This window comes from Neltuma alba, unplaced genomic scaffold (assembly GCF_004799145.2).
Source record: "Neltuma alba isolate B1F8T4 unplaced genomic scaffold, ASM479914v2 tig00001062_pilon, whole genome shotgun sequence".
In the NCBI taxonomy this organism is placed as follows: domain Eukaryota; kingdom Viridiplantae; phylum Streptophyta; class Magnoliopsida; order Fabales; family Fabaceae; genus Neltuma; species Neltuma alba.
In genome coordinates, this window is record NW_021632309.1 from 15,579 (window position 1) to 42,244 (window position 26,666).

The 26,666-nt window shown below is 34.5% G+C and overlaps 5 protein-coding genes across 8 annotated transcripts; 2 read left to right on the plus strand and 3 right to left on the minus strand.

Moving 5' to 3' along the window:
* Positions 1-1,368: 1,368 nt before the first annotated feature.
* LOC114749970 (anthocyanidin 3-O-glucoside 2''-O-glucosyltransferase-like) lies at positions 1,369-2,910 on the minus strand. Its single transcript, XM_028938524.1, has 2 exons — positions 2,022-2,910; positions 1,369-1,862 (listed from the first exon to the last, which is right to left on the minus strand). Exons 1-2 carry the CDS (start codon positions 2,908-2,910, stop codon positions 1,369-1,371), a joined length of 1,383 nt encoding a protein of 460 aa, XP_028794357.1.
* A 6,447-nt stretch (positions 2,911-9,357) lies between these two features.
* Positions 9,358-11,045, minus strand: LOC114749982 (UDP-glycosyltransferase 79B30-like). The gene is made up of 2 exons (XM_028938531.1): positions 10,160-11,045; positions 9,358-9,976 (listed from the first exon to the last, which is right to left on the minus strand). Exons 1-2 carry the CDS (start codon positions 11,010-11,012, stop codon positions 9,483-9,485), a joined length of 1,347 nt encoding a protein of 448 aa, XP_028794364.1. The 5' UTR covers positions 11,013-11,045; the 3' UTR covers positions 9,358-9,482.
* A 3,918-nt stretch (positions 11,046-14,963) lies between these two features.
* On the plus strand, positions 14,964-17,883 carry LOC114749947 (uncharacterized). Of its 2 annotated transcripts, XM_028938498.1 has the most exons (7): positions 14,964-15,149; positions 15,433-15,512; positions 15,993-16,050; positions 16,274-16,353; positions 16,712-16,766; positions 17,085-17,143; positions 17,301-17,883. In XM_028938498.1, the coding sequence occupies exons 1-7, from the start codon at positions 15,018-15,020 to the stop codon at positions 17,869-17,871; spliced, it is 1,035 nt and encodes a 344-aa protein (XP_028794331.1). In that variant the 5' UTR covers positions 14,964-15,017; the 3' UTR covers positions 17,872-17,883. The 2 variants fall into 2 exon arrangements, with proteins under 2 accessions (XP_028794331.1, XP_028794337.1); XM_028938504.1 differs by lacking the exon at positions 14,964-15,149 and having other exon boundaries at positions 15,480-15,544.
* A 1,259-nt stretch (positions 17,884-19,142) lies between these two features.
* On the plus strand, positions 19,143-23,760 carry LOC114749930 (polycomb group protein FIE1-like). 3 transcript variants are annotated; one of them, XM_028938482.1, is made up of 13 exons: positions 19,143-19,471; positions 20,320-20,385; positions 20,478-20,600; positions 20,729-20,809; positions 20,890-20,982; positions 21,059-21,134; positions 21,532-21,611; positions 21,672-21,743; positions 21,944-22,003; positions 22,122-22,224; positions 22,453-22,504; positions 23,081-23,140; positions 23,280-23,760. In XM_028938482.1, the coding sequence occupies exons 1-13, from the start codon at positions 19,286-19,288 to the stop codon at positions 23,347-23,349; spliced, it is 1,122 nt and encodes a 373-aa protein (XP_028794315.1). In that variant the 5' UTR covers positions 19,143-19,285; the 3' UTR covers positions 23,350-23,760. The 3 variants fall into 3 exon arrangements, with proteins under 3 accessions (XP_028794315.1, XP_028794321.1, XP_028794308.1); XM_028938488.1 differs by having other exon boundaries at positions 22,122-22,218; positions 22,417-22,504; XM_028938475.1 differs by having other exon boundaries at positions 22,122-22,218; positions 22,442-22,504.
* A 1,083-nt stretch (positions 23,761-24,843) lies between these two features.
* Positions 24,844-26,472, minus strand: LOC114749992 (uncharacterized). The gene is made up of 3 exons (XM_028938541.1): positions 26,169-26,472; positions 25,916-26,072; positions 24,844-25,366 (listed from the first exon to the last, which is right to left on the minus strand). The coding sequence occupies exons 1-3, from the start codon at positions 26,313-26,315 to the stop codon at positions 25,092-25,094; spliced, it is 579 nt and encodes a 192-aa protein (XP_028794374.1). The 5' UTR covers positions 26,316-26,472; the 3' UTR covers positions 24,844-25,091.
* Between the last annotated feature and the right edge of the window lie 194 nt (positions 26,473-26,666).

Consider the following 26,666-nt stretch of genomic DNA (forward strand, 5'->3'; position numbering starts at 1 on the left):
TTGATTGATATAATCGTACCGTATATATCCATAGAAAAATAGGAAACAGATCCTCTAGACTTGGGTAAGAAAAATTCCGAACCTTTTTAAAGTTAACGTCTTTGAAATTTATCTATTAAAAAAACATATAAATAGCTGAATCTTAAGGTGATCTACATCTATTTTATTATTATATGTAATGTGTATATATTAATTTTAAATATCTTTATACAGCAAGTCACTTTTTAATTAGAAGGATTTTATGATCTAAAATATGTAACGTACATCTACTAACAACTATAAAGGGTTAATATAATTTTTGATCCCTGAAATTTGAGTTCATTTTGATTTTGACCCTTCAAATTTTAAACCCATGATTTTAGTTTCTGAAATTTCATCTGTCTTAAAACGTTAGTCCTTGACGATACTATAGTATTAAAATCTACTAAAGTGCTAGCAGTGATGTTAAACATGGTGATGTAGACTCCAAATAACCCATGTTAAACCTTGTGTGGATAGCAGAGTGCAATGCAATGAATAGCTCTTAAAAATGAACAATGAGGGGGGGGAAAACAAGAGGCTAAAAAGCTATGTTTTGAGGACCTATTTTTTCCTCCTTCCATCATCCATACAAGATTTAGTTGGGTGCTATTTGGTGAGTTTTCGTGATCATCACTTTAACGTTGTTTATGACATTTTAGTAGATTTTAATACTATTACACCTAAATTTTAGAGACTAAAATCATGGGATTTGAAATTTAAATAACTAAAACCAAAACAGGCCCAAATTTCAGGAATCAAAAACTATATTAACCTATTACTAAAACATAAAAATAGATATATAATCAACCCAATTTGCATATACCCACCTCACACCACAGCATTCCGCCAAAACAATTTTGTTTACAGGAGAGAACGGAACTCTAAAATCTAAACACTTTAATTTGTTTGCATACGCATTTGGCATTTAGTACTCATGACTTATTTACTCCCATTTCTTTTCAATCCTTCCTCTATATTGGAGGAATTAACTTGGCGCGAGGGAAAATAAACTGTAATTGAGAATCATTATCTACGAGCTTAAGAACACACACACACACACACACACACACAACACAAAACATCAACCCCCCATTTATTTGATTAGTGTAATTAAGATAACTTACGTGCGAGACCAAAGTCATATCATATAACATGAAATAAGAGTGCTGATGGAGATAGATATAACTAGCCCCACCCCCACTTACAGGCACGACAAATTAAATCAGAAAGTTTCACAAAACAATTTGAAAGAACGAAAATCCAAATCGAACACTTTATTTCTGGTGCATAATATTCCTACATACGCTTGGCATTTAGCTTCTAGCTCGCCCACTTGAACATGGATCATCACTTGAGTAAATCTTGAAGCTGGTGACAAAAATTATCAATATAACTAGACTCAAAGTTGTTGCTGAGCAAGATGTTTTTGAGGTTAGCATGGTTTGCTCTGATCTCTTTGGCAATCTCACTCTCTTGATTCATCACACTCTTCACTGCTTCATAGACACTTTCCTTTGTGAAGAATCCATCTTCTTCTCCTTTCTTCACTTCAACCCCAGCTTTGAAGCGTTCGCTTATCATCCTTGCATTGATGATTTGATCAAAAATGGCGGGTAATAGAACCAATTGACAATGGCTGAGCAATGCTTCTAACATTGAGCCTGAACCACAATGAGTAACGAAGCAGCCTACGGATGAGTGTTTTAATATTAACTGTTGCTGAACCCATCCTCCATGCACTATCCCTCTTCCTCTAACCCTTTCTTCAAATCCCTCTGGAAGACTTGCTTCTATTGAATCATATCCTTTTGGAGGTTTCACTGCTACCAAAAACGGCATCCCTATACCAGAGTTTAAAGGTAACGTTTTAATGGGATGAGAGAGAAAACAGTAAATTTAAGGATGGATTAACTAACCTATCAATAAGTAATAAAAGTGATGAAGTTTGTGCTTCGTATTAGTTTATATCACCTTGTTGAAGATTAAAAATGATGGCATACCTGAAAGCTCAAGACCCAAAATCAATTCTTGGAACTGACTAAGCTCTAACTTGAATTCGCTTCCAAATGCACAGTAAATAACAGAACCATGCTTGAATCTTGCAAGCCAGCGATCCCATTTTGGTTCCAAAGTAGTTGAGGTGAGTGACTCTGGTATAACAGGTCCTGATAACAAAATGCGTCTCCCCGACACTTTTTCTAGATAGTCCACAAAAGGACCCTCCATTTCTCTACAGTTTTTGAACGCGACTGCGTCTGATGATTCTGCACCCCACTCAAGTCGATCAACGAAGCGAACGCCACTTCCAAACTCAAATCCCTTGAGTTTCTCTATGTATTTTTCCTCATGCATATGAAGCCTTATAGACAAATCAGGAAACCCAGATGGATTATTATTCCTTGCTGCCAGGCCTTTTGTAATTTCCCTGCATGTTAAAAAAGCTTTTGCTACTAAACCAGCAACGAAGTACTGAACCGACTTGATTCCCAATCTTCGAGCTAGATCTGGTAGCCAATGCGTGAAATCAAAGAAAACAATGTTGGGTTTTAGCTGAATCAAGAGGTCCTCCACTTGTTTCTCAGTACGGTCCATAGCAGTCATGAGGATGGGATGGTGAGATGGATCCACGTCTGAGGTTGTTTCTGCACCATGAGGAAGGCCTTCAACGTGAGGAACAGTGATGGGTATGAAGGAGATGAGATGAGGGTAAAGGTTCAAATGCTGTAATTTGGACTGTGTTCTTGTGGGGATGAAGATGGAGATTCTGTGACCTCTTTTGGCTAATTTGTTTGAGAGCTGAATACATGGGGTTATGTGGCCAATAGCTAGCCAGAGATACATTGCTATGTGCATCTTTGTTTGAGAGCTGAATACGTGGGGTTCTTCCATGGCGTCTTTGTTTCTGAGAATCGTAGGTTTGGATTTCCTGTGGCTTGGTCAGGAATCATGTAGTTTATATCTGATGTCGTTACTTTTTTTTTTGGCCAGCTAAATCTAATGTCGTTACTAATAAACCGAGATTAAAAGATATTAAACCCGATGAAACTGAATCATCTTATAATGAAGTGTTAATACACTTATATTATACATACTTCACAATAGAACAGGTGTGAGCGTATAATGACAGCCGTAACACACTAAGGAACTGGCCAACTTGTAAAAGTAGACACCACGTGTTTGGCATTATTTTTTTCTTTATTATTATATATCACTTTCCATCCTTAACATGTAAGATTGATTAATTTAGAAAGATTTAAAAAAGTTACTAAATTATTTTAAGATATTTATATATAATTTTTTCTAAACTAATTTATTTTACTTATAAATTGATATATAATAAAATAATATATATAAATATTTCAAAAAAATCATGTAATATATATATTATAATTTAGTAATTTTTGTAATCGTCTTGAATTAGTTAACTAAATCTTACATTAAACAATAAATGTAGTACATATAATAGAGCATTACTCTTGTTATTTATTTTTTTAATATCATTTTTATCAAAATATTGTTTATAATTAAATGTGAATATTTTTGTGAATTTCATTTAAATTTAATTTAATTTAATAAATCGTGTTGTCCTTCTTTCTTTCCCGCATCATTATTGTCCTGGATGTGCGTCGCCTTTTGGTTTCGTTCTTTCGTGCTTGTGATTGGGTTGCCGCTGGTTTATGTTTTTGGACGTTTGTTTGTTTTTGTTCGTTGGCATCGGTGACGTGAACCAACTTAATAACTTTTTAATTTTATTTTTATTTAATATACATTATATTATATAAGAATAAAATTAATTAAATAATAAATGAAGGATAAAATTTTATATTTATATAAAATATTTCTTGCTCTCCCCATTAATAAATAAAACCAAAATTTCTTTTTCATTTTGTCATATAAATAGGACCAAAAGAATATATTTTCTTCTTTCATTTTTCACAATTTATTGATAATATGTAACTATTATTTTACATCAATTTGGACTGATATTTAATATGGATAAGGGGCTGGTTGCTCTCATAAGTTTTATTGAATTCTTGGGCCTACGTCTTCATCTATAATAATCAAAGCATGAAATGCTGGTAAAATAAAATAAAATCAAAGCATGAAAAATCAGATTGTTGGCATGAATAATATATGGGGAGAATTAAAATGAAGTCTCAATAAAAAAAATTATTACTAAAAAGTCTCAATAACAAGTAAGTAATTATCATTTGTTATTTTAAAACTTGTCATTGCAAGTTGTTTTGTTGCCATTAAATTTTTTTAATAATTACGTTTTTTTACTTAGAATTTCACAGTTATTTATCTAAAGTTGAATTAAAATTTGGAATTTCATTTGACTGTATAGAGTAGAGCATATATAGAATTCCAAGGGCCGTTATGTTTATTCACTTCCCAGATTCACTTTGTTGTAATTCCAAGTCCCTCTCACACAGTTTTCAATCAAAATCAAAATGAAGAGTTTAATTAACTTTTAAGGCACTAATATCATAATCTGACGATATGTTTAAACAGGAGTAATAAAAGCAGAAAATTAATAAATGTTGAAACTTTCTTTTTGCGAATAAATATGCTGAAACGTTCGTTTTGAGTGGCTGTTATGTAGAGGAAGTGCATAAAATTGTTACTCCCTCCGTTCCTTATTATAAGAGACATTTGATGCTTATGTCATGTTCCTATTTATAAGAGACACTTACAAGTTGTCTCTACTTTTTTGTGTTGATTTACTATTTTACCCATATTTATTATTCTCCAACTCACATTCTCTCTCCCTCCCACTTCTCTTTCTTTTAATAATTTAATTGTTCTCTCTCATGCTTTCTCTTCTTATTAATGAGGGCATTTTTGAAAAAAAAAATTATACTTTTTACACATTAATTGTTCTTAACTAATTTTAACTGTTTTTTTTATCAACGTACTTCGGTTATTTGTCTCTTATAATAAGGAACGGAGGGAGTACTATATATTTTTCTTATAAACAAAAACCTCCGTTGATGATACCTATCACTTCTTAATTTGCATTCATTTAATGTCTTTAACTTCTTTCTCTACGACCCTGATCTCTTGCATTTATATCTAAATTTATGGAGGAATTTATTAAGTTGGCGCCCAGTTAGGGAAAGGTAATTAAACTGTAACTGAGAACCGAATGTACAAACTTATTATTAGCATGCCCACTTGAACATGGATCATGATTTGACCAAAAAAAAAAAAAAGAACATGGATCATGATTTAAGTAAATCTTGAAGCTCGTCACAAATGTTATCAATATAACAAGTCCCAAATTAAAGTTGTTAAAAGCAAAATATATAATTGGATCACGAACAAAAGTTGATCTGGTTTATAAGAAATTGGCTCATGTTCTATAGGTCATCAAATCTCCTTGCCGATATGAGTAGGTGTTTTTGATAGGTGATTTATAAATAATTACTATCTCTTATTCTTAATATAAGATCTTGTTTGACTTTTATTTTAATCTTAAATACTACCTCCGATCCTTAATATAAGATCTCGTTTGACTTTTATTTTGGACCTAATTATAAGATCTCAATTCACTTTGTCTCTTATATGTATGTATTTTTTTCAAAGTAATCTCTTTAATAATGGTAATTCTAACCAATAAACTTGATTAGTAAGGATATTTTAGGAAAAACAACATTTATTTATTATAAATAACTAACTTAACTTACTTCCTTAATCTCCTCAAATTAGTCAACTAGCTTTTATAATTAGGACCGGAAGTAATATAATATCTCAATCCACTTTATCTTTCATATTTATGCATTTTTTTCTCAAAGTAATCCTTCTAATAATGATAGTCCTAGCCAATATACTTAATTAGTAAGAATATTTTAGGAAAGACAACACTTATTTATTTCAAATAACTAACTTAACTTATTTTCTCAATCTCTTAAAATTAATCAACTAGCTCTTATAATTAGGATCGGAGGTAGTATGTAATACTCTTTAAATCTAGAGACATATTCTGATTTTGATGAAGCTGAAATCTAACTTACTTAAACGCTTTCGTATAAAAAAATTGTATAGTTGGATCGGGAGAAAAAATAGTACCTACTTGAATATTTGCCTTGGACGAGATACTATTGATGATTTTTCTGTCTTGATGTCTTTATTATGGTTCGTCACTTCACACATTTAAAAGATTAAAAATGGGTAAAATAAGAAAACGGGACCAAAGTTATATCATAGGGAAAATTTCACTGAAGGACCGCTGAAGGCAATTAATTTCCAATAGCCCCCAAAACAATCTGACAAGCCACTGCAGGACCATGAGGGTGAATTGATATTAATTTCAAAACTAAAAAGACAGTGTTGCCCCTCAAACTATTACTCTGAAATTTGAAGTCTTCTCTCTCTCTCTCTCTCTCAACTCCCGATATCTGAAGCCCCTCTCGCTCACTCTCTAAAAATTCCAGTTCATGCAGTGAAGGAGATCGTTCACCTCACTGTCGCTACTGTTGTGGTGAGGAAAGATTTTGCCATCGTCATTGCTCTGCTGCGGAGAGCCTTCGTTGTCGCCCTTGCTCTAGCAACGAGAGCCTCCATCATCGCTCCTGCAAGTGTTGGACGAGAGCCTTTTGTGTAGATATGAAGCTGGTTAAACTAGAAAAGCTTGCAGGAACGCGAACTCTACATGAATTTATTGCTGAATACAGTTTGTTTTTGTTTTAATAAACAGCTATTTTTGTGTACATATGAACCTCAATATGTATTTTTGGAATGGTTCACGAAGTGGCTATGACAATCCGTGAGTTGAAATCTATTTTGTATGACTATGAATAGATGGAGAATTTCATGATGGTACTTAGAGGTAAACTGCCCTAAGTACTGAACTGAAACTAGCTAGCAACTATATAAATGTGTGAACAAATTAATCGACTTGCAAATGGACGTATTTTTATTGTTAATGCATGTATTCTTATTGCAAAGTTCCTAATTCCACTTGTAAACAGTCACTTCCAGATTTGTGAATTGACGTGTTCAACTTTTTAAATGAAATAAATCTACTTGTAAAAGAACGTATTTCTATTGTTAACGAGTGTATTCGTGTTGCAAATTTCCTAATTTCACTTGTGAACCCTTACTCCAAGACTTGTGATAAACTTTTTCAATTGAACCAGCTCACTTGCAAATGGATGTGTTATTCTTATTAATATACACATCCTATTTGTAAATTTTCTAATATCAGTTACAAATGATCCCTCCCAGACTTGTGAATAATCATGTTCAACTTCTTAAATTCAACTAGCTCACTTATAAATAGACAAATTCTTATTGTTAATATACTTATCCTTCTTGCAAATTGTTTGACTCTAGTTGCAAATAGTCCCTCCCAAACATGAATTATCATGTCCAACTTTTAGAATTCAACTAGATCACTTGCAAATAGACGGGTGATTGTTGTTAATATGCATATTCATATTGTAAATTACCTAATTCCACTTGTGATTAGTGCTCCTCAGACTTGTGAATAATCATGTATGACTTTTTTAGTTATATTAGTCCATTTGTAAATGGACAAGTTTCTCTTGTGAATCAATGTATCTTTATTGCAAATTTCCTAATTCTAATTGCCAATATGACAACCAAATACCTATGACATCAAAGTGTTAATCAACATATTCTTATTGTAAATTTTCTAATTCGAGTTGTCAATAGTACATCACATACTTGTAAGTTAGTGGGGAAAGACAACAAATTGTAATTAATTGACATGTAACCTACTCATAGTATATTCCCTAAAACAAAAATCATGCAAATTCTCCATACACAAATTTTAACACATTATGTCATTGTTTTGTTTTTTATTGTCTTTATCCGTTGAAGTAGTTTGCAATAGCAACTGATTGTGTATTTCTTTTGGAGTAATGAGTCACCACAACTCAGACTTTAGTGTAATGTATTATTCTTGTGACACAACAATAAGTACTGTCAATAGATTAACACAAGCGCATCAATGCAAACTCAAAATAATGAATAAACTCATGAGTAATAGAAAATGACTATCACACAAGGGATATTGTGACTAGTGCTTCCTAGGCAATTTGCAAGAAGGATAAGTATATTAACAGCAAGAATTTGTCCATTTACAAGTGAGCTAGTTGAATTCAATAAGTTGAACATAATTATTCACAAGACTGGGAGGGATCATTTACAACTGAAATTAGAAAATTTGCAAATAGGATTTGTATATTAATAAGAATAACACATCCATTTACAAATAAGCTAGTTCAATTGAAAAAGTTTATCACAAGCCTAGGAGTGAGGGTTCACAAGTGAAATTAGGAAATTTGCAACACGGATACACTCGTTGACAATAGAAATACGTCCTTTTGCAAGTAGATTTATTTCATTTAAAAAGTTGAACATGTCAATTCACAAATCTGAAAGTGACTGTTTACAAGTGGAATTAGGAACTTTGCAATAAGAATACATGCATTAACAATAAAAATACGACCATTTGCAAGTCGATTATTTTGTTCACACATTTATATAGTTGCTAGCTAGTTTCAGTTCAGTACTTAGGGCAGTTTACCTCTAAGTACCATCATGAAATTCTCCATCTATTCATAGCCATACAAAATAGATTTCAACTCACGGATTGTCATAGCCACTTCGTGAACCATTCCAAAAATACATATTGAGGTTCATATGTACACAAAAATAGCTGTTTATTAAAACAAAAACAAACTATATTCAGCAATAAATTCATGTAGAGTTCGCGTTCCTGCAAGCTTTTCTAGTTTAACCAGCTTCATATCTACACAAAAGGCAAAAGGTTCTCGTCCAACACTTGCAAGAGCGGTGATGGAGGCTCTCGTTGCTAGAGCAAGGGCGACAACGAAGGCTCTCCACAGCAGAGCAATGACGATGGCAAAGTCTTTCCTCACCACAACAGTAGCGACGGTGAGGTGAACGATCTTCTTCACTGCATGAACTGGAATTTTTAGAGAGTAAGCGAGAGGGGCTTCAGATATCGGGAGTTGAGAGAGAGAAAGAGAGAGAGAGAGAGAAGACTTCAAATTTCAGAGTAATAGTTTGAGGGGCAACACTGTCTTTTTAGTTTTGAAATTAATTTCAATTCACCCCCATGGTCCTGCAGTGGCTTTTCAGATTGTTTTGGGGGCTCTTGGAAATTAATTGCCTTCAGCGGTCCTTCAGTGAAATTTTCCCTATATCATATGTGTCCGACTCACGAAAGAAGACAACAAAAATGCTGATGGACATGTAGATAAAACCAACCCCACCTTATACGCACGACAAAACACTAAAGTTTCGCATAACAGTTTATTTTATTTATTCTCTTGGCTAAAGCATAGCAATTTTATGAAGAACGAAAATCGAAACCAAACACTTCCATTCACGGTCCATAAAATATTCATATACATACGCTTGGCCTTGGCGTTTAGCTGGTAGCTCGCCCACTTGAACATGGATCATCATTTGAGTAAACCTTGAAGCTGGTGACAAAAAGTATCAATATAACTAGACTCGAAGTTGCTGCTGAGCAAGATGTTTCTGAATTTAGCATGATTTGCTCTGATCTCTTTACCAATCTCACTCTCTTCATTCATCACACTCGTCACTGCTTCACAGACACTTTCCTTTGTGAAGAACCCATCTTCTTCTCCTTTCTTCACTTCAACCCCAGCTTTGAGGTGTTCGCTTATCATCCTTGCATTGATGATTTGGTCAAAAATGGTGGGTAATAGAACCAATTGACAATGGCTGAGCAGTGCTTCCAACATTGAGCCTGAACCACAATGAGTAACGAAGCAGCCTACAGATGAGTGTTTTAATATTAACTGTTGCTGAACCCATCCTCCATGCACTATCCCTCTTCCTCTAACCCTTTCTTCAAATCCCTCTGGAAGACTTGCTTCTACTGATTCATATCCTCTTGGAGCTTTCGCAGCTACCAAAAAAGGCATCCCTATACCAGAGTTTAAAGTTAGGGTTTTAATGGGACGGATGAGAAAAAACTGTAAACTTAGATGGTTGGGTTGAAGGGAAGTTAAATCTCTCAAATAAGTAATTGAAAGTAATGAAGTTTCTGCTACTTAATTATTCTAATTAGTTTATATTACCCTGTTGAAGTTTAAAAATGATGGCATACCTGAGAGCTCAAGACCCAAAATCAATTCTTGGAACTGACTAAGCTCTAATTTGCATTCGCTTCCAAATGCACAGTAAATCACAGAACCATGCTTGAATCCTGCAAGCCAGTGATCCCATTTTGGCTCTAAAGTTGAGGTGAGTGGTTCTGGTATAACAGGTCCTGATAGCAAAATGCGTTTCCCCGACACTTTTTCTAGGTAGTCCACAAAAGGACCCTCCATTTCTCTACAGTTTTTGAACGCTAGTGCGTCTGATGAGCTTGTACCCCAGTCAATTCGATCATTGAAGCGAACGCCACTTCCAAACTCGAATCCCTTGAGCTTCTCCAGGTATTTTTCCTCATGCATATCAAGCCTTATATCAGGGAAACCAGATTGATTATTCCTTGCTTGCAGGCCTTGTGTTTCTCTGTATATTAACAAAGCTTTAGCTACTAAACCAGTAACCCCGTACTGAACGGACTTGATTCCCAATCTTCGAGCTAGATCTGGCAGCCAATATGTGAAATCAAAGAAAACAATGTTGGGTTTTAGCTGAATCAAGAGATCCTCCACTTGTTTCTCAGTACGGTCCATAGCAGTCATAAGGATGGGATGGTGAGATCGATCCACGTCTGAGGTTGTTTCTGCACCATGAGGAAGGCCTTCAACGTGAGGAACAGTGATGGGTATGAAGGTGATGAGATGAGGATGAAGATTCAAATGCTGTAATTTGGATTGTGTTCTCGTGGGGATGAAAATGGAGATTCTGTGACCTCTTTTGGCTAATTTGTTTGAGAGCTGAATACATGGGGTTATGTGGCCAATAGCTAGCCAGAGATACATTGCTATGTGCATACGAGGTTCTTCCATGGCGTCTTCAGCTAGGTTCTGAGAATCACAGGTTTAGAAATGTCTTGTGACTTAAAACAGGAATGATATAGTTTTATATATAATGTCATGATATACTTTTACTTTAACAGAATCTATTGCATTTATTCAAATTAAAGTTGCTTGATTGATATGAACGTAATAAGTATATAAATTGAAAAATAACCTAAGGATTAGGGTAGGTAATCCAACTCTTGTTAAAGTTGGTGTCTTTGAAGTTGTTGAAATTAAAAATAGCTTTAGCTTAGAGGCATTGAATTAAAAACTGGATTGGATCGTCCCGTCGTGCCGAAAGAGACGACCTAATCACATGCCCAGTTTGGAGAGGGAGGCCTTGAACGTTCGTTGTCGCAAACTACGAGAGAGAGACTAAACATGTGGAGAGATTCAAGTGGCTGGTGCCTGGTAGCTTATTATTTAATTTATTTTTTCTTTTTTGTTTTCTAAAACTTGCACGGGAGTCTTATGCAAATAATAAAATATTCTTTCTTGCACTGTACCCAAAAAAATATTCATATTGCACAATACATATTCCCATGTTAAAATATACTATTAATTATATATAAATATTAAAATATATATAAAATTTGAAGACCACGAGGAGAAGAGAAAACCCACTTGTTCCTTATAGGATATTTTTAATATTATTTTTATTAAAAAAAATTTATAAATTTTATTTAAATTCTATTTATAAATTATGATCGATGCGACTATGAATTGATCCAATCAAACCTATTGACACTTGACCTGTTGTATCGATTGGCTTAATAACAGGTCTGATTTTTAACGTCTTATTACTTAAAAGCGAGGTACCTTTATATTATATTATATTATATATATTAATTTGAAAAACCTTTATACAAGGCATCTTTTAGAAAAGTTTTACGTTATCTAAAATGAGAGAATTACAATGCATCCCAAAAAATAAAAATAATTATAAAATAAGTCTCAAAAGTTATCATTGTCTATTTTAAAACCTGTTATTACAGACTTCTTAGATAGTTATTGGGACTTGTTAGTAATTATTTTTTTGTTTGAGACTTGACTGTAATTCTCCCATCTAAAATATGTAACATACACATCAGTTAAAAATTACAAAGGCATAAACATACAAAGGCACAAACCACAACGTTCCCCGAGCTAGCCAAAACAGTTTTATCTATGGGAGAGAACGAAAATCTAAAAATCAAACAACTTTTTTGTTATTTGAATAAGAGTATTCCAGGACTTTTATTTCTCCCACCAATAAGTATGCTTTTGAATATTTAAATTTATGTTCTTCTCTTTACCAAATCAAGTTACTTACGACAACCAACAACTTGGTGGTGAAAGGAAAAAACACAAACAATTTGTCTGCGTACGCCCATTTGTCATTAGCAAGTTATCGCTTAATTAGACTCGTTTCTTTTAGATTCTTCTTCTATCCTCTCGAGCATTCTATTTGAATTTAATTTATTGAAGGAATTAACTTGGCACGAAGCTAGGGAAAATAAACTGTAATTGAGAATCATCATCTGCAAGTTTAAGTGCGTATACCCACATCAATCACCCCCCACCCATTTGATCATTTGTGTGTGTGTGTTTGTGAATGATGAACTGATAATTATATTTAGAATTTTATTTTTCATACATTTGTGTCAAATACTCATCCCAATTATTTTACTTTAGGACATTGAGTGTTAAAAAAATTTCAAGATGTTAAATGTTACTTACTCAAATTATTTTACTCACTTAATTTATTTGTTTTATTTTTTTGATTTTTTTGTTTTTATTGAAATACAAATATTTCTTTAATTTTATAAAATGCATCTACTGAGGATGATCATTGATATTAATTTATTATTAAAATAATTAGCCTTTCTACCATTTCAGCATCTCAGGCCGTTGTTCAGTCACTTGACCCTTTCTTTCACAGCACACGACGTCGTCTCTGGATAGCGGACAGGCAGTGGTGGAGAAACAGCAGAGGAGAGAAGCTGAATCTGAAGTTCAAGCCTCTAATATTTAAAGTTTTCAAGGAAGTTGGATTCGGTTATTCTAAATTATTTATCAAATTCACACTCTAGTCGCATATAATGATGTGTTTTTCAACTACATCCTTAAACATCGGTATATATTCATGTCAATTTTTACATATAAAAATAATATGAAGCCTTGTATTTCTGTTTTCTTAATGGGTCAAGGTACAATTTTGACCTTGACCTTATGTCTCAAATGTGATTTTACCCCTAATCTTATTTCTTAAATATGGTTTTGTCCCTAGTCTTTTTTTCTTGAGTACAATTTTACCTCCGATCTTTAGGTACAATTTTGATCCTGAGGGTAAAATTGCACACAAAAAAGAAAAAGGATTATGGTCAAAATGGCACCACTAAAAAGATCAAGGGTAAAATTGCATGTTAGATTAATTTTATTAGATTAATAAAGTTAGATAAGTTAATTAATTATAAAAAAATATGACATGTTTTTCCTAAAATACCATAATCATCTTTCTTAATCTCCTTCTTCCCTCACTTCCCTAATTGTGGTTGAGAGAATATCGATAGGAGCAATTTAAAAAAAATTGATAAATATGATAAATAGGTCTTATATTTATGACCAAAATTAACTTAATAATTAGGTCATATATTAAGGATTGGAGGAGTAATATAGTACTAAGTCAGGTTCTTAATATAAGAACTAGTTAATTAATTTGAGTAGATTAAAAAAATTAGTTAAGTTAGTTATTTATAATAAATAAGTGTTATCTTTTCTAAAATATCTTTGTTAATTATGTATATTAATTAAGACTACCATTTGATGAAATATTTAACATGTGCAACTACTATAATGACTATCTTGAAAAACAATGAATAAATATGACAGGTAAAGTGAATTGAAATCTTATATTTAAGATCAAATTAAATGTTAAGGAGGAGGTAGCATGATGCTACATTTTAGTATTTATACAGTCACGCCTCCAAGCTTAAACAAATTACCCAAAAAAGGATCGGACAGAGTCTACATCTCATCCCTTCAATAACACAACTTAAAAGTCTTAAATTACCTTCGTCCACATCAATCTTCCTCAGAATCCAGAGACATCGATCTCCTGATGTGGATTTATGTCTCTACACCCCATTTTTATTACTAATGTAATCAAATTCTTTTTAGTGATGAGATGTGTCACGAATCAGAATATTGATTATTATCAATAAATCAGTTCAGACATGAACGAAGTGATCGTTATCATGTCATCATTCCAGTTATTCTTATATACGTAGAAACCTCAACATTTGAACGAAATAAGAATAGGAATAGCTCAGAATTTTCGGCAAATGTATACAGTGCTTCCGGTGGAGCTGAATTTGATAGGGGACAAAAATTGTTCCTTTCAACTCAGGGTGCCATTAAACACTATCCCGGTCTTTGGCTAAATAATTAATTTATGAATATTAACAAAACTAGTTAAGTTAATTATTTGTAATAAATGCATGTTGGTTTTCTTACAATATCTTTTCTGATAATGTGTGTTGTAACTACTCTTTTTTTTATGTGCAATTAATGGGAATATTTTAGATTAAAAAAATTATAAATTTAAGAGACAGAATATATTGAGGTATTATATTTATGATCAAAATAATCCTTTATTAGTTTTTATATTTAGGAGTGGGGGCAGCATTTGGCCAGCAGCGCTCTAAAAAAAAGGGATAAAGTTGAAGAATCCATCTACACTCCACGAATGTGATTCCTTCGTCATTTCCCTGGCTTGCATTTCTCTGTAGAGGCCACCCACCAGCTGAGAGCATCTTGAAAATGGATGAAGAATCAAACTTTGCATCAGAATAACATATAAAGAAGCTAGGAAAATCATGACAAATATATATTCTTGATGACAGCGGAAATAATAAACAAAGCCAAGGAACCCCCAAAGTTGAAAAACAAGGCCACATTTACATCTACTGGAGGAAAAATACTTTAGATGCCCAGGAGGAGGAAAGCGAAATAATGAGAAGAACCAATAATTCTGCTCTCTCACCTGAGTCTCGCAGAACGGGTGTTAGAGCCTCTGCTCACGATACTCCCACCAATAGGCACTCTGTCGAGGCGCTTGCGAGTCCTTCTAGACTTACCACTCCTGTAAGTTCCATAATTCCATCTTCTATTTGTGGGCTTGGAGCTCATGTGTTGAGGGAAACTGTACTTAGAAAAGATTATTCAAAAATTTGGACTGTGAGATGTGTGAAATATGACACTTCTCTTTGAAGTAATATTTTCTCCACTATTGCTGCTGGGTTAAGACAGAGAAACTTACATCCAGCAGCTATAAAAGCAGGGTCTTGTTAAATCATGTTCATAGTATCAGGATGTTGAATTATCATTGTTGTAGACACTGAAATACTTTTATATTGGTTATTTTCAGCCTCAGATGACACCAAGTCCACTGAATCCTCTGGGGTATATGGCAGATAGAAGGCAAGCAGGGCTCTACAGCATACCTGAGTAATGCCAGACTTCACAGACTTACAAACTCAGTAATAGCAAATGTGAAATGCAAATGAGATTATTAGAGAATGAATTTTCTTCATTAAATATTTACTTAGCAGAACAAAATAGACCACTTTACATGTGAGAAGAAAATGGTACACGACTAGTTATGAATAGTCTGCAAATGCCTGTCAGTGGAAGAAGATGATGTTTTAGGGTTATCTAATCATGCGATGATTAGTAATACAGAGTATTATATTGTAAATTGATGACAGAGAAAAGAATTGAGGAAAAATGATTGATTGCCGAAGCAATTGTTAAGAGCTACAAGGCTTTGACAGAATTGTTATCTTTATAATAGCTATTTTAAACAATTCATTACTAAATGACAATTAGTACATACTAAATCATACTAAAAGGAATGTAGTATATAGATGCATGTATCGATTGTTATGAAATTTGTGGTGTTAGCACTAAATTTGGATTTTTCTCCAGAAGTGACTCTTACGAGGTGCCCGTGTCCTACCAAGATTTTTCAAGACCTGCCACTTATGTAAGTACAATATTCTTTCTTGACTTGGTACAATTTTTTTTTTGTGTCAAGGTAATATTTGCCCACTGACTGCTGCTAGGTTAAGATAAAATATCCATTACTCATATAATATTTATTTTTAAGAACCAAAACGTTAAGTAATAAAAAGAAATCTTGTTGAATCATGTTCATAGCTTCAGAAAGTTGAATTATTATTGTCGTAAAGCTAAGATATTTCTACCAGGTTCAGACGACTCCAAGTCCACAGAATCCTCCGTGGTACCCAGCTGATAGAAGGCATGCAGGACACTACAGCATACCTGAGTAAGACCACAACTCAAACTTACAAGCTCAAGTAAATGGGATTGCTAGAGCATGAATTTTCTTCTCTTATTTAAGTAGAAGCCGTGTGGAACAAAATAGATCATTTTACATGTAAGAAGAAATAACTGGTCTGTTTCGTGTTTTATCGAAATCATATACTTGTTAAATTGTATGATTAACAAAATTAGAAGATAAATCAAAAGCTTACAGGCCCAACCTAAATAGCTTAAACTACTTTGGCATATAAGACAAGACTCCAACAAAGATAACAGAGAGAAATATAGATGATTTTATTTGTCAATTACTGTTCAATTTGTATGAAGTTTAGACCATTAAACTTGGGAATTTTCTTCTGTAGCGACTCTTATGAGGTGCCAGTGTTCTACCGATCTTCTTCAAGACAAGCCAGTCCTGTAAGTACAATCTTTTTTCTTGGCTTCTTAGAACTTCAAACGTTGAGGAAAATTACAAGGTAATAAAGAATTAGTCAGAAATCCAGACCTTGAAACATTTGAATATCACACTGTTCTTTGAAGATAATAAGCGTTTGCCCCACTTATTGAAGCCGATTTAAGACAAAATATCCATAGCCCAGAGATTTATCTAAGCACCGAGAAAACTACATTCAGCAATGATAAAAGCAGAGTCTTGCTAAATCAATGTTAATTGTATCAGAAAGTTGAGCTATCATCGGTGGAGACGCTAACACATTTGTACATTTTTTTTGCCAGTATTTTCAGGACGAGAGAACATCAAATGTAGTCAATTATCCACGATTTCTGGAAGACAGGTTACGCTTACAATGTTCCTTCTTTGTATAGACGACGTACACTAGTTCTAAATTTCATATTAATATGTTATTTAGTTGCATGCACTTGTGAATTTGAAGCTAGACGGGAGAACCAAAAAAGCCCAGATTGATTCACTAACCTTGAAGCAATTTACAGTTTTCCAGCACAACCGCGCATTCGAGGTACAGGAATGGGATTTAACCCCAGGCTCAGAGAAACTCGCCAGCCATCAGTTCCACCTCGAAGATACGCACGCCAATCAGACACACAAGCTCCAACTTCGCTAGAAAATCCCAGATCTAGAGCATTGAGCAAGCTGAAGAAAGAAATCTACCAACCCACTATTTCAACTTCAAAAACTCTAGCGAAGAAATTGAGCTTCTATTACAGAGACCCTAAAGGTGTGAATGCGTTAAAGGAGATCGAGAACACGGAAAAGAACGAGAAGGGAAAGAGTTGTGCGGTGTGCTTAGAGGATTTCGTGCCGAAACAGGAGGTAATGGTGACGCCTTGCAAGCACATGTTTCATGAGGATTGTATAATGCCATGGCTGAGAAGCCAAGGTCAGTGTCCAATCTGTAGATTTGTGATCTGCGAAAAAGAGAGGGAGAATCCATTGCCGCTGAACGACGACGATGTTGGCACCAATTACCTAATAGCAGGGGAGCTTCTGTCTATTGCGAGGGCCATGGAAGAAGCCTTCCTATTGCGTCCGGAACCTCACTGATTTGCCGACTTTTGTAAACGAACAATTTATACTGGATATGGATATATGATTTATGACCCAACCAGGTTTTCGGCCTTCGGGTTCCGATGGATTCACTCGATAGATAAAAATTCTGTACTGAAATTTTCTCCAAAGCTTTGAGCAAAAGCTCTGTAACTTGCGTAGAAATCTAATCTATCCTTGCGTGGCCTTTGCATCGCCATAACATTCTTAAGCTACGAAGCCGCCATCTTTAGATCCAAAGCTAATGTATTTGCGTATATGCTCGCTCTTAGTTCAGCGATCTTGCATGTTTAATACGTCAAGCTTCATGCATAGCCCTGAGACGTGATTCTTGTTATTTTCTTATAGACATGATCAGGCTGATTTTTGGCTTGAATGATAACCTTTTCATAATTAAGTTGCATGTGGGCTTCAGGAATATAAAAATATATATACACACACTATCTCCAGTTTTAATTATAAGAGCTAATTAACTAATCTGAAGAGATTAAGAAAATAAGTTAAGTTAGTTGTTTGTAATAAATAAGTGTTGTCTCTCTTAAAATACTCTTGATATTAATCAAGTATATTGGTTAGAATTATCATTGTTAAAAGGATTACCTTGGAAAAAAATGTTTAGATATGAGAGACAAAGTGAATTGGAATCTTATATTTAGAACCAAAATAAAAATTAAACAAAATCTTATATTAAGGATAAAAGGTGGTGTATATATATTTACATGTATTTCTGCGTGGGCACCGGCAGGAATACAGATAATTTCATGCTCTTAAAAAACGTCTTTTAGAATAAATGGGATTTACCGGCTGAAAAAAAAAGGGATTTTAACAGCTTGGTACGATTCTTGAGCTCAAGTTCATGTGGATGTCAACATCATTTTTGGGAGAGCTATCTTCAGTTAGGGCTGACAATGTTCTTTTTTTTTTTTTTTTAACATTTTCAAATAATTTAAAAGTTTGACTAAATATAAATTGTTAAATTTGAATTACAAAATTTCAGGTTTTAATTTTAATATGAATATTCAGAGATTTCTTTATGTTTAATTTTTTTAATCTGAGATTTACGGGTTATTTTTCTGGCTTTTAATGCGCATAATGCAATATAAGTATATTTATCTCACAATGTAATATAAATAAAATAACCAAAAGAAACCTGCTATGTTTGTCACATGGCATGATGACATCCGTTAGATGAAGTAAAAGGCTATGATTTAAATTTAATTGACCAAATCGGCGCCTTTGGGCAGTAAACCCATTCGCGCGTAGTTCTCTGCTGGTGGCGGCAGCTCCGCTGTACTCAATAGGAGAGGCCCGAACTTGGCCCAGCAAGCGCATTTGTGTTTAGCAACGCCGCAAGCGAGGCAGCTACTGGGAAAGTTTGGGTGTGAAATCGTCCCTCTAGAATCTTGTGGCAATGTCCAAACCTGTTCCGGTTGCTTTGGGCTGCGAACCAGTCGTGGGTTCCTTGACATCTTCGAGGAAGAGGGACTACAAGGTCACGAATCGCCTCCAAGAGGGCAAGCGCCCTTTATACGCCGTCGTTTTCAACTTCATTGACTCCTGCTACTTCAACGTTTTTGCTACCGTCGGTGGCAATAGGGTTTGTGCTCTTTCTCTGTTTTGTTTCGGAGAAGATGTTCAGAAAATGTGATTAATTGTTTGTGCGTTTTTTGTTTTTTGCCTTTCAAAATTTGAGCCTTTTCAGTTCGTATTTGCATATTTCGCTTGTTTGATGTTTACATTGGCTTTGGTTAGCATTAGTAGCATGTGGTGGATGAATTCATTTACTTTTAATGATATTTATTTAGTTTTCATCTAAACTGTGGAATTCATTGACAATTCAAAGTTATCTTAGTTGGAGCTTGGATTTTCTCTTTCTCATCTGTTTCTGTAGTGGCTTTTAGTCTTCCATGTAGAATCGCTCGGTCAGTTCTGGTCATGGATTTTGCCCTTAGCTATCGTGCAGTCATTTCGTAATTAAGGGGAAAATGTGGGAACACTATGGGCTATAAAGCTCGCTAGATTATTTACCCGATGCTGGAGAGTGGATGCTTGTTGATGGCTTGGATTGATTGATTACGTTGAGGGTGTAGATAGCATTGTTGGGAAAAGAAAATTACAAAGAAATGTTTCATATAGCAATATCTATGCATACGCTTTGGTTGCATCTTAGAGCTGTAATCATGCATTTCTAAGTGAAAGCAGGTGAAATTGATTAGAGTTTGGCTTTTCAGATGCTAGGTCTTCTATAGTGGTGCTTTACTGCTATGCCATTTACGTTCTGCTTATATTCTCTGATATTATACAAATTGGAACTTATTTATTTGATTTATTTTAAATGTGTTGACATAACACAAGTGGAACTAGTTTCTTGTCTCTTTCTATTTAGTTAATGGTCAATCTTTTACTAGAGAAAAAGTGGTAATAATCTGCTTTCTTTAATCACAGGTTACTGTTTATCAATGTCTTGAAGGAGGAGTTATAGCTGTTTTGCAGTCATACGTTGATGAGGATGTAAGTGAAGATTGCCGTCTGCTGTTCTCTACTCAAATGTTAATAAGTTTTTGTGGAAGATTGATGCAAGTTTAATTTGTTTTGTAGACCAGAAGGATGAGTCTTTTTACACTGTAAGTTGGGCATGTAACATTGATGGGACCCCATATGTAGTTGCTGGGGGATTCAATGGTATAATCCGAGTAATTGATGCTGGCAGTGAGAAGATACACAAGGTATTGTGAGACATTCTATTATTCTTCCTCTTCTTACTATAGTTGACTGAACTCATTTTCATGATAATATTGATGGAATTTGGTCTGTCTTCTTACTTTCCCAGACATGATACCGTTATTTTTTGCAGAGTTTTGTTGGCCATGGGGACTCCATAAATGAAATCAGGACTCAGCCATTGAAGCCATCACTTGTGGTGTCTGCAAGCAAAGTAAATAGAATGACCTTTCTTTATTTAACTGATTTAAGTATTATTTATCTTTTCTCACAATAATGTCAAACGTTGACTAGGATGAGTCTGTTCGATTATGGAATGTACATACGGGAATATGTATTTTGATATTTGCTGGTGCTGGAGGTCATCGCAATGAAGTTCTGAGTGTAGTAAGTATATTGTGCAAAGAATGTGTGGTTGACAACTTGGGATGTTACCAGTACTGACAATATTTGGTTATTGTAGGACTTTCATCCATCAGACATATATCGAATTGCAAGTTGTGGCATGGACAATACTGTGAAGATTTGGTCAATGAAGGGTATAATTCAAATTTAGCTCTTTATTAGTTTTTTCTAGGTTGATTTTGTATGTCCTGATGTCATGTACGCCACTTTAACTTTTATTTTTGGCCCATATTGCACCGCATGGCATAATGAAAAATATGAATTTTCTAATCAAGGGAAGCCTAAGGAACAAATTATTCTGGAAAAGAGTGAGAATATCTTTATTTTTCCTCACAAATAGATGTTGGATGATATTTTAGCTTTTGCAATTCTGAATGTGACCATCTCAGCCTAATTATCTAGTAATTTGATAATGATGTAACTTCAGTATAGCATGAACTTTATCATAAATTTTATGATACAGCTTTACTGAGATTGTGATATGTCAATATGCTGTTTTTCCGTCATGCCATCTACTTTATGTTGCTGCAGAGTTCTGGACTTATGTAGAGAAATCATTTACGTGGACAGATCTTCCTTCTAAGTTCCCCACAAAATATGTGCAGTTTCCCGTAAGTAAAAATTTATTCATGTTACAGATCAAAATCTATTATAACTGTATCCAATTTCAGGTGTTCATTGCTTCGGTTCATACAAATTACGTTGACTGTAATAGGTGGCTTGGTGATTTTATCCTCTCAAAGGTAAGGGATTGCACATATAAGCGTCAGTACATTCTTTAACAGGAGGAATTTTGAGTGTGTTTGGCTGTGGGGAGAAACTATGGTCTAGCTGAAGCTAATGTGACTTGGCAGCCTTTGGCTAAATCTGTTATAAAAGTTGTTTCCCAGCCTCCGCATATTTTTTAGTTAATTCCCAAAGTGATGGATTGTAATGATTCCAGAGTGTTGACAACGAAATTGTCTTGTGGGAACCTAAAGTAAAGGAACAGACTCCAGGGGAGGTTTGAGTTATTCTTTTCTGCACTGTCGAGGTCTAATTTTTGTTAGTTTTAGTAAATGTCAGGTGACATGATTCAGTTTCTGAATCAAGTTTCTGTCTTTTTCTTGGGCCTTGGTTAGGGTGTAGCTGACATCCTTCAGAAATACCCAGTTCCTGAGTGTGATATATGGTTCATCAAGTTTTCTTGCGATTTCCATTACAATGCAGCTGCGATTGGTAAGAGTTGCATAATCAATTGCAATTTCTGTTTCATATACTTTCGTTTCATCGTGTATGGCTTTTACCAGTCCTATGGCGTGGAACTATTTTTATGCTGTGCTTTGCCAATGAGGGATTAGTTACATGACTGCTAGCCATTCCCCCCTTGGGTGGCAAGTTTTTAATTTCATGCTTTTACTGTAATTGCATATGAAGGTATTTTGCCCTTTTTGCGTATCAGGGAACAGGGAGGGAAGATTTTTGTTTGGGAATTGCAGTCAAGCCCTCCTGTTCTCGTTGCAAGGTCTGTTTCAATTCATTCAGTTAGGCTTGTAGTAGTGAATCTTATATGATAAATTATTCATATGCTTCCACTTGACCGATTAAAGGCCTATTTGGAGTAGCTTATAAGCAATCTTATATGATAAACTATTCATATGCTTCTGCTTGACCAATCAAGAGCTCGTTTGGAATAGCTTATAAGCAATTTTTTAATAGTGATTTATGGAATACAAGGTAAGTATGTGAAATGAGTTTTGTCTTGGTTTATATGAAATGTGCTTATAAGTGTTTTCAATTGTTATCCCAAACCTAAGTTTTCTAGTTACATTAATATTTGAAAGCACAACCTTTATAACTAAGTGATCAGGGGTTAGAATCTTGTTACCCATCATCGTCTTGATTAAAAGTAAGTTTAAACACAAGTCATGAGATGATGCTTTTTGCGCACTTGAAGCGAAAAAAAACTTTCAAATGAGAGGGCGTCCTTAAAATCATAATAAAACCGTCCGTTGGCTTTACTTAACAGTTTGAGCTTTTAAAGTGAATTGGTCGGTGATAAATCTTGACAAAATTTATTTCGTTTCACTTTTTTTTTTAGGTTGTCTCATGCTCAATCAAAATCGCCTATTAGACAAACTGCTATGTCTTATGATGGAAGGTAAACCTTCACACCCACACACAATTTTGGTGCAATTTTCCTTTAACAGACGCACGCACGCACAAAATTTTGGTTCAGTATGCCCTTCCCCCCCCCCCCCCAACATTTTTGATTGAAAAGCCATCCTCTTGTGTTGTAGCACTATTTTGAGCTGCTGTGAAGATGGGACTATATGGCGTTGGGATGCTGTCGCGAATTCCGCAACCTAGCTGGTATTCACATGATCCAATCTTGTGAGCTCCATAAGAGCTTTAATTTGAAGCAGATTTGGTATGACCAATCACTGACACGAGGAACATAGGTTACTTTGCCTTTACACAGTAATTATATGTTAATGCTGATTTAGTTGTATGTCATATTGCGACACTTAATTGAGTTTGTGTTGTAACCTTTTCTGTGACTGGAGTGATATCAGGATAGAGTTAGATACTTAGATGTGGTTGCTGGTGGTTGGGATGCTGTCAATTTTTCTTGTTATGCATGCTAAACATGGCTCTACATGCCTTCCTGTTAACGTTGATCACCATCGGATCAATGAATAGCATGTTGCATATGGAAAGTTTACGGTCAGCATATTTTACCGTTGAAAATGAATTTGATGGATGCCTTTAATCATGGTATTTAAGCTTGAGTAATCAGTCCCCAAAATGGAAATATTCATATGGCAATGGAAAATGAGGAAAATTGTAAAACGGTAGAAAGGATTCTTATAAACGAAAATATTCGGGGTTACAAATTGAGTGATTTGCTATGGATGATGAAACAATGACACGAGGAATAGCCCTTCTATGGCCACTTTAGAAGAATTATAACTGTTTGAGAATGAAATCGTTGGCTCAAGTTTGTATGAATGCGAAAGAGATTTGAGAGCGTTGTCTCGTTTTAGTCCAGTGTTGAAATTTGTTCCAATAGAATAAGTAACAAAGCAACTTTGTTGTCTACTGCCAATTATCACCCCTCAATTCAAATTTGCTTGTTACACCAAGTGTTAAAGTGTGGGTGTTTTGTATCCATCGAGTAAAAATGGGTTTTAATTGTATAGTAGAATTGGAAGACATCTTAACCATGTGTTTCCGTTTCCGTTGACTCTAGGAATTAACCAAAAAAAAGGGTTTTAAAAAAAAAAAATAAGATAACCAAGGATTGTTTGGTATTTTGAGAAACTATTTTTATTTTCATTTGAAAATAAAATATTTATTATTCTCAACCATGTCTCTGTTTCTGTTGACGTTAGGGATGACATGCCTCAAGTCATGAATAGAGATTCCGTATTTTAGGATTTGACTATTACTCCTCTAATCTTACTTATAAAGCAAAGAAAAAAGATATTTTTTTAGTTCTATTTATATAGTAAGAAATTTTTTGTATGGATATACATCTTTACCTCTCATTTATTATTATGTTGATTTTATTTACATGAGATATAATATATATTAAATAGAGACAAAGTTAAAAAGTTAAATTTCAAATGAGAATTAATAAAGTATAAAGTTTTTTTTTGTCTGTGTGAAACATGCTGAAAATGGCTTATAAATAAGATCAGAAGAGCACATCACAAGAACACATCAAGTTCAAGACAACCTTATTGTGCTGCCGCGGCTAAAAACACTCCCCAGAAAAATAAAAAAAACAAAAAAAAAGTTGCAGGATTCAAATCTCAATGACTCCTCTTGATGATATCTCATTATACCTAAAATTATTTAGGCAAAAAATCGGGATGTTATTTGACTGTCACCGTTTGGAGTGCCAAAATGAAAAAGCGCGACAATCTGCAATTTTAGATTATAACTTTTCTTCATTCCATGATGCAAGACCCGAACAAAATTTTTATGTTACACCGATGACGAACTTCAACCTCAGCCTAACTTGTACAACACTCAGCAAATGGACTTGTATGCTATATACGAAAGAATGATAACCTATGGCAATGGGTGATCTAGTTGTGATACTCCTAAAGTTGATTCTGCAATTGCATCAATAGATTCTGCATAGTCTCAATCTTTTGACGGACCTCATTCACAACAGCAAGATGCTGACTGGAAGTCTCTGAAGTACCAACTTCCGTAATTAAAGCATCAAGTTTGGCCTGTGAATCCATGACTGCTTCCTCAAGCAAATCTAAAGTTCGTTTCTTTGACCTGTTTGGACTTTCACTGATGGGGCTTGACAATGGAGATCGGACGCTACCATCCCTCTGGAAGAAAATCTTGTCAATGCCCTCAGTTCCTGCAAGTCGTCACAACATATTAGAGATGGACAGGAGAAACCAAAACAGGTGAAATTAAAACAAGCCGAAGCTGCATGCGCCAAGTCTTGGTGGTTCAGACATGTACTAAGAAAAAATGGAGGCATTAGTAAGGAGAGTAAATCAGATAGTACGAAGTCTCCTAAAAGAGTAAAGGATGACTGAAGAGAATACTTAATGAAGTGATTAAATAGGATCTTTTGGTTAATTATATCTAAAAATTTTGTCATTGATAAAACACAATAATGTCATGCAATTCGTGCAATTAACCTCACCTAGTGGGATAAAGCTTGTTATTGTTTATCACTAATAGCTACACTATGGCCCTATTTCTTCAATGTATTCCTCACTTCTTTGATCTAGTCACCAACAATCCATCAACCAAAAAAGCCAAAATAAATTTTTATTGCCCATCAAATCCAGATTCCAGTCATAAAGATAATGATTGCCAATATCTCTAACTGTATGAAATCGTCGAGTAAGAATTTGCTCTTAAAATATAATTATGTAGTCAATATTTGACAGCATACCTAGGTTGCTTAATTGATCCATTGCAGACTGGCCAACAGAACCTTCCAACTTAAGGAGCCGTAGAATCCCAGCTGTTATCCGGCCCATTGAGTCAATTTCAGATTTGCACAGAAAAGCTAGGTGCTGAATCTCATCCTTGGTTACAGTCACCTCAATCTGCATAACAAATTCTCCGTCACCCAAAACCTCAATTGGGGGCAAAACCAAAAAAAGGACAGCGACCATGTACGTGAAATATCACAATCCTATTACCGGTTGCTGAACAGAGAATTTTACGTTTTCCACTTTCCAGTTAGTCATTTCATCATCAACATAGTCCTCACATAGTACCAAGCGAACTTCAAGACCAGCTCCCCCAACTGTGTCAGTCGGCTGTTTAATCCCATTGGCAATTAACATGGATGAAGGAACGTCCTTCCGTGCATGGGGCTTGAAGATCTCCAGCCCTTGAATTCTAACCTACAAGCTCAGTTGCAGTAAGCACAAGGTTGGACCAAGCATGTCCTAATAATAGGCTCACAGAAATGAAAAATTAAAAAACAGCTAAAATCAATCAACAATGAGCCGCCCAAAAGTATGTTACCAGAAAACAACCAATATTTACTTTCCTTGCCAAGTGTAAACGTCCAGTGTTTAGTTCACTATGCATTTCTTTTGTTGTTATTAGTAATTTGACCAATCCTAAATCTTCATATAATTTTTTTGGGATGAAGTGATTCTTAAGATTGAGAAAGTATTGGAGCTTTTATA

Excerpts from the sequence above, each read along its gene's own strand:
- LOC114749947 (XM_028938498.1), top strand. The coding sequence starts at position 15,018 with ATGAGAAGAACCAATAATTCTGCTCTCTCACCTGAGTCTCGCAGAACG. Across the intron at positions 16,354-16,711 it reads GGACACTACAGCATACCTGA|CGACTCTTATGAGGTGCCAG; the intron begins GTAAGACCACAA and ends TTTCTTCTGTAG. Across the intron at positions 16,767-17,084 it reads CTTCAAGACAAGCCAGTCCT|TATTTTCAGGACGAGAGAAC; the intron begins GTAAGTACAATC and ends TTTTTTTGCCAG.
- LOC114749930 (XM_028938488.1), top strand. The coding sequence starts at position 19,286 with ATGTCCAAACCTGTTCCGGTTGCTTTGGGCTGCGAACCAGTCGTGGGT. Across the intron at positions 22,219-22,416 it reads TTACAATGCAGCTGCGATTG|GTATTTTGCCCTTTTTGCGT; the intron begins GTAAGAGTTGCA and ends TTGCATATGAAG. Across the intron at positions 22,505-23,080 it reads CCTCCTGTTCTCGTTGCAAG|GTTGTCTCATGCTCAATCAA; the intron begins GTCTGTTTCAAT and ends TTTTTTTTTTAG.
- LOC114749970 (XM_028938524.1), bottom strand. The coding sequence starts at position 2,910 with ATGGAAGAACCCCACGTATTCAGCTCTCAAACAAAGATGCACATAGCA. Across the intron at positions 1,863-2,021 it reads TTTGGGTCTTGAGCTTTCAG|GGATGCCGTTTTTGGTAGCA; the intron begins GTATGCCATCAT and ends ACTCTGGTATAG.
- LOC114749982 (XM_028938531.1), bottom strand. The coding sequence starts at position 11,012 with ATGGAAGAACCTCGTATGCACATAGCAATGTATCTCTGGCTAGCTATT. Across the intron at positions 9,977-10,159 it reads TTTGGGTCTTGAGCTCTCAG|GGATGCCTTTTTTGGTAGCT; the intron begins GTATGCCATCAT and ends ACTCTGGTATAG.
- LOC114749992 (XM_028938541.1), bottom strand. The coding sequence starts at position 26,315 with ATGTTAATTGCCAATGGGATTAAACAGCCGACTGACACAGTTGGGGGA. Across the intron at positions 26,073-26,168 it reads AATTCTCTGTTCAGCAACCG|ATTGAGGTGACTGTAACCAA; the intron begins GTAATAGGATTG and ends TTTGTTATGCAG. Across the intron at positions 25,367-25,915 it reads GGATCAATTAAGCAACCTAG|GAACTGAGGGCATTGACAAG; the intron begins GTATGCTGTCAA and ends GACGACTTGCAG.